The following is a 10950-nucleotide window of genomic DNA, read 5'->3' on the forward strand; positions in this document are numbered from 1 at the left end:
ATGATTTTGGTATTACAAATCGTATCTTATGATTTATTAAATTAATACCAATCAAGTCATGAGGGGCCAATCATATCGCGCCACCTCATCAAGTAATTATGGAAGAATTTTTCACCCAACAAGTATAAATAGAGGGTCATTTGTAGAGAGTTGGAACGAGATTGGGAAATCGAGGACCGGGCTTGCCTGACGGTTGCTTTTTTATTTTTCCAATGTCCTCCTTAGCATTGTCAAACCCGTCATTTTTGCCCAGAATATTTAATAACCACCTAAGCAATAATTCACCGACATTTTTCTCAATATGCATGACATCAAGATTGTGCAGAATGAGATTATCTTTCCAGTACGGCAATTCAAAGAATATACTCCGTTTTCTCCATTGGGAAGCTCGATGCACTGTTTGTCCTACGTCAAATGTAACATTTATACCCTCCGTTTTTTATAACACCTCATCTCCTGAAGGCGGAGGTGGAGCCCCGTCTTCAGAAAAACGACTATGACCCATATAGCACTGTTTGTTGGACTTGTACAAACGTTCAGACACGGTATTTTCTGCACAACTTGGGCAAGCAAGATAGCCACTTGTACTCCACCCCGACAAGTTACCAAGCGCAGGGAAGTCATTGATAGTCCACAAAAGTGCGGCTCGCATATTAAAATATTGCTTGGTGTACGCATCAAAAGTTGTTATCCCACAACCCCACAACTCATTAAGCTCGTCGATCAACGGCTGTAGATAAACATCAATGCCATTTTTCGGGCCTTTAGGACCAGAAATAAGCAATGACATCATCATATTAGAGCGTTGCATGCACATATTTGGTGGTAAGTTGTAAACCATTAGAATTACAGGCCATGTGCTATGCTTGCTGCTCAATGATCCAAAGGGATTAAAACCGTCAGTAGCCAAGCCAAGCCTTACATTTCGAGGGTCCAAAGAGAATGACTCGTGCTTCTTGTCAAACTCTTTCCAAGCATCAGAATCAGCAGGGTGTCTGAGAACGCCATCGTTACATCGAGACTCAGCGTGCCATCTCATGTTAATTGCTGATTTTCGACATATAAATAGCCGCTTGAGCCTCGGAATCAATGGAAAGTGTCGCAAAACTTTTTTCGGTACCCTTTTGCGCTGAGAGGTTGAAGAACTCGGTTGGTTTTCTACTGGATTCTTCCATCTTGAAGCATTACACACTTTGCATGCATTTAAGTTCAAGTCGTCCTTCCAAAACAGCATGCAGTCATTCTCACACGCATCAATCTTGACGTAACCACACCCCAATTTACCGATGAGCTTATTAACTTCATAAAAAGAGTCGGGTATATTTAAAAAATCAAGTTTTCTCATTAACTGAAGGGTTTCAGTAAATGTATTATCACTCATCTTGCCACGAGACTTAATTTTGTAGAACTCCATGATAAAAGAAAGTTTAGTATATACCCGGCATCCATCATAAACGGGGATGCACCACTCTTCAATGAGTTTACGAAAATCATCAGTTTCGGGGTTGGGTTCTTCGTGATGATGATCGTGATGAAGACACGCATGCAGTAAGTCTTCCATGTTATCACGTACATCAACAGGTTCATTTAAAATTGCAACTTCGGGAATTTCTATATGATTAGTATTGTTCATTTCCTCGCCAATGTATTCTTCTTCGGACTCTCGGTGTAGAGTCCATCGGCGTTGCCCATAAAGTTTATCCCAACCCCTCCAAAGTAAATGTTTATGCACGAATTCACGATCCCCCCATTTACGACACTTACAGTCTCTACATGGGCATCTTATTTTATTATCAACGTCACATTTAGCGAAGGCAAAATCCATAAATTCCACACAACCATTTTGATATACTTCTAACCGACGATCATCTAATAAAACTCAACTCCTATCTTTTGGCATGCTTTAATTAACAAGATTACCTAGAAATTGGGAAGGGTCACAATTATTCTATCAAGTCAAAGTTACATTCATAAACTAAAACTAAATTAAGGTGGTAGTCGCAACGGGAAAGCTTTCAATTTTTAATTGACATCAATTTTCAATTTTCAAAAACTAAATTAAGGTGGATCGGATCGGATTTGGGTGTTTCGGAAAATTTCCGATTTTTTCGGAAGTCCAAAACGCCTTCCAATTTCGATTCCGATTTTTTCGGAATTCAAAAATTGATTCCGATTCCGATTCCGATTTTTTCGGAATTTTCGGAAAATCGGAATTTTTCGGAAATCTTCATTTTCGGAAATTTTTGGAATTTTTTCGGAATTTTCCAAAGAAAAAAAAAAAAAAAAAAAAAAAAGGGAAAAATTGATCACCGACACAGTAGCCAAATTGCAGAAAGAAACATCAAATAAGTAATCTTCACAAATACAAGAGATGCACACAAATAACAAAACAGAACATACTCGCACAAAAACACACAACAGACGCACCAAAACACACAACAGACTCGCAAACATAGCTTAATTGAAAATAGAATCCAAACAAATATTCTTAATAAACAACAAACAATTTCTTAAACCAAATAAAAGCACACAACTTCGTAGGATAAATATAAATCAACAACTCTACTCCAAATAAAACATAAAAAAAAAAAAGAGCGATTCAAGTTTGAAATAACACGAACTCCCAATATAAAGAAGAAAAAAAAACGAACAACCATAGAAAAATCGGAATAAATCGGAATAATTTCGGATCGGAAATTCCGAAATTCTGTTATGTTTTTCCGATTCCGATCCGATTTTTTTCGGAATTTTCGGAAATCGGAATTTCAGAATTCGGAATTGAAAAAATCGTTCCAAAATCGGAATATTTCGGATCGGATTCGGCGGAAATCGGAATTTTCGTTCCAATTTCCACCCCCTAGTCATAATCATTGAACTCAAAAAGACTTCGTATATGTATTCATTCTCAAGTACGAACAAATTCATGCTGTGATTCCAGAGGGGAGAAAAAACAAAAAAACAAGGCTTTGGGAGAAACTAACTCGACAATTAATCATATAAACCATGCCTAATAACCATGATTAAGAAAGTATTTCAAACACATAATTCCGAGCAACATAATTCCGAGCAAACACATATTTCTGAGCAACATAAAACCCAAGAACAGTTCGCATAATTCCGAGCACCATAATTCCGAGCAACACAGGCTCATCAAATCAACATAAAACAAACAAACACGTAATTCCGAGAAAAAACCCAAAAACAGTTCGCAATAATCAAACACATACGAAATTGTCAACATTTAAAGATTTAAAGAAAAGGAAAATTACCTTGAAATTCTTGACGGAGGTGGGCAGACGGAGGAGGAATGGCGGCAGATGGTAACGGCTAGCGGCGGAGGGCTGTCGGCGACGGCAACGGCTGGCGGCGGAGGGCTGTCGGGATCGGCAGCGGAGATTGGGGGCGAATTAGAATTAGGGGGCAGCAGGCGGCAGGCGGCGGGCGGCGGGATGACGGCGAACGGCGGGCAGCAGGCGGCGGGCAGCATGCGACGGCGGTGGGCGGCGGGCGGCGGCGGCGGTGGGCAGATCGGAAGAAAGAGAGGGGAGAAATTTAGAGAGAGAAACAAATAGATCGAATTAGGGTCTGGTTGAAATAATAAATCAACCTTTGCGACGTTTACATCTTTCGTCGCAACAAAAAAATTTTTTTTAGGGAAAACTAGCGACGAATCAAACATTACGTCGCAAATAAATCCTAAAAAAAAATTTGAAAACATTTATTGCGACGCTTTTCAACATCCGTCGCAAAGAGAAAAAAAAAATTTTAATAAAACTATGGCGACGTTTTACATCCTTCCGTCGCCATATATAAATTATTATTAAATAATTGGGCATTCATAGCGACGTTTCTGAGAAAACGTTGCAACGTATATTATTTTTTTTTTTAAATAATATTTGCGACGTTTCATAGTGTTACGTCGCGAGATTTGAAATATAAAATCCCAAAAAATGTAAATGTTGCGACGAAATATTGTTTACGTCGCCAAGATAATTATTTTAAAAAAAAATTCCATACGTGCGACGTTTATATCTGTTGCGTCGCGAACTAGCGACGATTACGCAGAATCGTCGCTAGGGTTTTGAACTAAACCTGGATTTTCCACTTTAAGCGACGATTGTAGCTCTGAAACGTCGCAAAGAGGCGACGAACACATAACCGTCGCGAAAAAAATGTCACCAGTCTTGCATTTTGGCCTAGTGAAGTAGCTCAAAAATTACAAGAGTGACGATGCAAATTCTCTCTAGAGGTTATACAAATTCTCTCTGCAAGTGCATCAAAGTTTTGCGGTATTCTGAGCTCTCAAATTAACTTTATTGAAGTATAAAATCCAAACAGAAGAGATCAAAGCATTAATTCTATCCAGGGGAAACAAATTCCAATTTTACCATTGCTGAGGAGAAGGAATAAGGGACCAAATTTTTATTTAAATTCAATAAAATTCTATTTTATGCGTTATTTATTGTTTATTTATTTATAAGTTTGAAATACGTGTTTACCGTTACTATCCATTTTTTGAGCAATTCATATAGCATAGAGGTTGTGAATGCAATAAACTCAATATTTATATATTATCTATCTATCTATATCTATTATCTATATTATATTTATTTATTTTATACTACTTATAAAAGTATGAATAGATAGGTGGTTTCTTCTCTTCTTTATATGTACAAAATACACCCCACAAATTAGGCTTTAGACAGAGAATTTTAAGGGCAACTATGTTGGGTATTAAGAAACATGAATATCAAGTTGATTATCAAATTGACACAATCGACTTCTAATTGATATCCAATCTGAAAATTAAGATGATGGAGAAGTTGTCCAATGCAAAATGATCGCCGATGGGTGGCAATTTAACCGCTATTAATGCGAATGTGAGAAAGAACAAAGTTTTTTTTTTTCCCAAAAAACATAATAAAGTTGAGAAATAGAAAATGAGGGCAAGTCAGACATGAGGGGGCTTTGAATAAGTAGAATAAAAATAAGTGTGCTTAAATAATATAATTGGGCAGACTAAAAAATAAATAGAATATAATATATATATATATATATATATATATATATATATATATATATATATATATATATATATATATATATATATATATCTAAGATAAAATTTTCCTTAAATCGCCATTAAAGAAGCTTGTTTCTTCAGAAGTCTTAGAGTCTTCTTAAAATCTTTTAAGGACTGGACAACAAAATTGTTTCTCTACCTAATCCCTTCCCCAATTAGAATAGAATTTTCAAGGGCCGTAATCTTCTTTCTAAGAATCCTGAGATAATTATATATATATATATATATATATATATATATATATATATATATATATATATATATATATATATAAGGTCCACCCTAGCCCTTGGGTGGACTCACCCCTACCTGGAATTAAATGTCTTATATTTTTTCTTACCCCTTGGATGGACTCGCCCCTACCTGGAATTAAATGTCTTGTATTTTTGCTTAATGTGAAGTTGTTGAAAAAATATATCTTATTTTGCTTTTGCTGGATTATTTATAAGCAATTTGGTTGGGTATTAATAACAACGTACACGTTAAATACTGAACTATACAAATTCTGAAATCAATGGAATTGATGTTAATTAAATACTTCATCTGTTCCATAATATTTATTCTAATTGATTTATAGATGGATCCTAAACGTTTAATGTATATTAATCAAATGACAGTTGCCCTTAAAATTCTGTCTAAAGCCTAATTTGTGGGGTAATTTTGTACATATAAAGAAGAGAAGAAACCACCTATCTATTCATACTTTTATAAGTAGTATAAATATAAAATAATATTTGTTGGAATGTAATTGTTGACCAAATTGAAAAAATAAAAAATTATCATATAAAATTTCTCGCCACAATTTTGCAGTGGTGGTGATATGTAAAATATAATCGGAAATACATCATGATCATGATGAATTGGAAACAATGCCACTGTAATACTTCTGCTTATGATTTTTCTTTTTCTTTTTTTTTTTTTTTTTTTTTGAGAACATGTTTACAAAATTTTCATTGATATGCATCCGTCATTGTGTTGTTGAATGGTATGTCTATTTGTTAAATAAAAGTTCTTTTCTCTCTTAAATTTTTATTTATTTTTAACATAACACATTCCTTTTGTAGTTCAACCATTTATCCAAATAGCAAAAATTTATATTTTTCAAAAAATATTATAAATATTTATGTTAAATTATTATTTTTTTCATATGTGTGATTTTTAGTATATTAAATTATAATATTTGATACAAGATCTTATAAAATTACTAGTAATTCATCCGTGCAATGCACGGAATCAATATTTTTAAAAACAATATTTTGGATAAAATAAAACGAACGAAAACTTTGAACAATTGACATACATGTAAATAATACCAAAAAAACATATTTTACTGAATCAAGATATACATTTGTTTGTGATTACCTTCATATTCGCTGAAAATCTTTTGTGCACACAACATTGCTCGTAATTTTAGTTATATCGCCCGATTCTGAGTTGATAAATATATTTATCTCAAATCTACTTTTAACTCTGGACATTGCAACGTAAAATTGCTGATGTCACCCTAATATTAACACTAATTTTACACTAACAACAACTACTACTACTAATACTAAAACCAACATTGATAATACTAATACCAATACTAATATTAATACTAAAACCAACACTAATAATACTAATCCTAATATTAATAGGATGATTAATACTAATAGTCTAATACTAATATTAATATCAACACTACTATTAATACTAATACTAATACTAATGCTAATGCTAATGCTAATGCTAACGCTAACGCTAATGTTAATGCTAATACTCCAAGACTAATACTAATACTAAAACTAATACTAATACAAGTACTTATACTAATACTAATATTAATACTAATACTAATATTAATATTAATACTAATACTAATACTAATACTATTACTAATACTATTACTATTACTATTACTAATACTAATACTAATACTAATACTAATACTAATACAAATACTAATACTAATACTAATACTAATATTAATACTAATACTAATACTAATACTAATATGGATATTGATATTGATACTAATACTAATATTGATACTGATATTGATACTGATACTGATATTAATATTGATACTAGTACTAATACTAATACTAATACTAATACTAATACTAATACTAATACTAATACTAATACTAATACTAATACTAATACTAATACTAATACTAATACTAATACTAATATTAATACTAATACTAATACTAATACTAATACTAATACTAATATTAATACTAATACTAATACTAATACTAATACTAATACTAATACTGATATTGATGTTGACAGTGATACTAATATTGATGCTCATTGTTGGTTGTAATACCTACACGCAAGTGCACGTATCGTACAAGTAATATAGTGGACTAAAAGTCCGGATATCGAATCCACAGGGAATATTTAATTATTTAATCATAGACGCTAAATCCTACCAATTATTATCAAGCCCACCCTACACAGTCGAATTTTGAGAGAATTAACTAAATTAAACTAAATTAAAAAACAAATTAAAAAGACAAGAGCAGAAAAGTTTAATCAGAGTAAACAAGCCTAGGATTTTATTCTTCCCCCTATGTGATTATTACTCCCCCATTTCTTTCAATTACGCAAGCAATTAACCCGGATTATTAACCTGAGATGCTAAAATAATCATAACCCGCTTCCGCGTGTATTACGATTCTAATACTCTAGATTCAATTACTATATTCCTATGCAATTAATTCTAGAACACAACATTAAGCACAAATCTCAATAATGGCTACCTAAGAGATTAACTATATTCTTATGTTAATACCACAAAGGCTTTTATACCACAGTTCTAATTATTAACCCGATCTTCCGATTCATGCAATTAACAATAACATAAAAGCACATAAGATGATCAAGTTCATGCACATAATAAAACAAGAAGAAGAAATAATCCGGAATTAAAACTTGCATAAAATCATAGAAAATGGTTCATAAATCCCACATAGGGTTCCAAACAAAATCCTAGAAACTAAAGACTTAGCTACTCGTGATTCTTATGATAAAGAAAATAAATTAAATAAGAAAAACTATGCTTGAGTCTTCGTTGATCTTCGTTCCTCGCGTATTGTGGTGTCAAATTTCGTGCTTATGGTGTAGAGACTTGTTGCTTTTATAGGCTTTTCTTCATAAGGAAGTAGTGGAAACCTAATAGGAATCAATTTCCGCCACTTTCCCCATCATAACTTGTTCTTCGATTTTCTCCATGTTGGAGTCCGAATTTTGGAATATTGCGTGAATAAGAATTGTAGCCCTTGAAATTAGCTTTCCAATGCCGCAAAAATCAGCTTATTTGGAGTTCGTATGAGAGAGATATGCTCTAAATGGTTGACACTGCCAAAGCTCTGGCGAGATTTCTTCTTCCAATTTGATTTATTTCCTTATTTGCAACTTTTTCCTTTCTTTTTGATCTTTTTTTCCTTCATGGACACCTAATTCTCGTTTTCACCTATAAAACACAAAATCAATCAATTAAAGCACAAATATAATTAAATCTAAACAAAATATCCATTTAAAGTAAACGTATTGAGCGTAAAATCTACACTCAACACTCATACTAATACTAATATTGATATTAATACTGATACTAATACTAATACTAATACTAATACTAATACTAATACTAATACTAATACTAATACTAATACTAATACTAATACTAATACTAATACTAATACTAATATTGATATTGATATTGATACTGATATTGATACTATTAATGATACTGATAATTATACCGATACTTATACTGATACTGATACGGATACTAATGTTGATATTTAAACCCATACTTATACTCATACTCATACTCATACCAATACTCATATTCATACTCATATTCATAATCATACTCATACTCATACTCATACTCATACTATACTCATTCATACTTATACTCATACTCATACTCATAGTGATATTGATACTGTTATTAATACCGATACTAATATTGATATTGATATTGATACTAATACTAATACTAATACTAATACAAATACTAATACTAATACTAATACTAATACTAATACTAATACTAATACTAATACTAATACTAATACTAATACTAATACTAATACTAATACTAATACTAATACTAATACTAATATTAATACTAATACTAATACTGATACTAATACTGATACTGATACTTATATATACTGATACTGATACTGATACTGATACTAATACTCATACGTAAGTAATGTTGACATAATTATAAATTAAACGTTTAAATTTAGTAATTTTGCCGCATAATGAAATTAGTGATTATTTGTTTACTGTTAGTTGAATACAATTATTATTATTTGAAACAAATTAAAAGAAGATACATAAAGCATGTGTCAAATGTAGGTACTACCACTTGTTAAAAATATAGTTTCCATTTAAACTTTATGGTTTCCATTTAAACTTTATGTAGAATCATATCAATTAATATCCATTATTAATTCTTTTTGTTTCTAATTCTTCTCTGTATATGATAAACAATAAAAATAAGTTTACGATTTATATAATTAAACATAAATTAAATAGCAAAAGGAAATTGCTAAACGAAAAGAAAAAAGAAGATTGACACATATTATATAAAGTAATAGCAAATTATTAAACAAAAATCTGGAAATACGGCTAAATATATAATGGGTATCGAGAAAATATGTGGGTATCTTTAAATATTTTATTTGATATAGAAAAAAATATATGGATATCATCTATATGTAACATTTATATTGACCATTTAATATAGCAGAGTGTATATATATATATATATATATATATATATATATATATATATATATATATATATATATATATATATATATATATATATATATATATATATATATATATATATATATATTCACACACCCACGTATTATTTAAAATATACTAATTGATTACATAGTATAACGAATCGTTATAGGTATCAAAAAATAGTGTATAAATATTAACCAACGAAATATATAAATATTAATTGATATTCATATTAACTAACAAATAATAGAAAAAATAAATGCCAATGTGATTTATAATTCTTGTTGTATACAAAAATTAATGGCAAAGAACAATTCTATTATGATTTTTCTAGACAACTGGATTAATTTCGAAGAATATATTGTGGTATCCGGTAAAAGTTAATAGGCAACATGTATTGTTAGATCTTAAATCCTTGTACATGTCAGATAATAAGTCCTCTTGATGAGTAGTATTACACGTTAAACTGTATGGCTTGATTATGCTATATCAATCAACCAATAAACATTGCACTAAATAGATAAACAAACAAATAATGATACCATTAAACAATATGGGAGACTGAGACAAAAATATATAAAACACGAGAACAAAAAATATTCGATAAACAAAAAACTAATAAACATACATTTGGAACATCAATCCACTCATCCATAGTGCTTTATATCTGCATTATTATAGACCAGGTAAAAAATAAACATGAATATAAAGAACGAAAATAAAAGGACAAAATGAAAGAGAAAAAAAAATATAAACTGAGTCGTGATATGAATGAATTCGCATGGTGTGGATGAATGAGGTAGTAGGAGGGTTTTATAGGTGTGTTTAGGGACAAAAAAAAATTAATTTTTAAAGATGGTAAAAGAAATCATTAACATTAAAATGAAAATCGAATGATTTGTTCTTTTCTGAAATGGAATTGACATTACATTTGCTTTCTTGTGTTAATTATTAACATTATGGTAAGGTCATAATTATATATGAAATTTATCAATTAATTATGAGGCATTAATGAGCCCCAATAAATATATTTTTTTCCGTAATTGTTTCTAACAAAAATTAATTATCATTTCTACAATGTTATAAATGATTTTATTTTATTT

General features: G+C 30.6%; 1 protein-coding gene across 1 annotated transcript; it reads right to left on the reverse strand.

Annotated features, from left to right (window-relative positions):
- Window positions 1-439: 439 nt before the first annotated feature.
- Window positions 440-3585, reverse strand: LOC105969771 (uncharacterized). Its single transcript, XM_088814990.1, has 2 exons — window positions 3270-3585; window positions 440-1920 (listed from the first exon to the last, which is right to left on the reverse strand). Exon 2 carries the CDS (start codon window positions 1823-1825, stop codon window positions 440-442), a length of 1386 nt encoding a protein of 461 aa, XP_088671116.1. The 5' UTR covers window positions 1826-1920; window positions 3270-3585.
- Between the last annotated feature and the right edge of the window lie 7365 nt (window positions 3586-10950).

Source organism: Erythranthe guttata, chromosome 2 (genome assembly GCF_056151865.1).
Source record: "Erythranthe guttata isolate IM_541 chromosome 2, IM_541, whole genome shotgun sequence".
In the NCBI taxonomy this organism is placed as follows: Eukaryota; Viridiplantae; Streptophyta; class Magnoliopsida; order Lamiales; family Phrymaceae; genus Erythranthe; species Erythranthe guttata.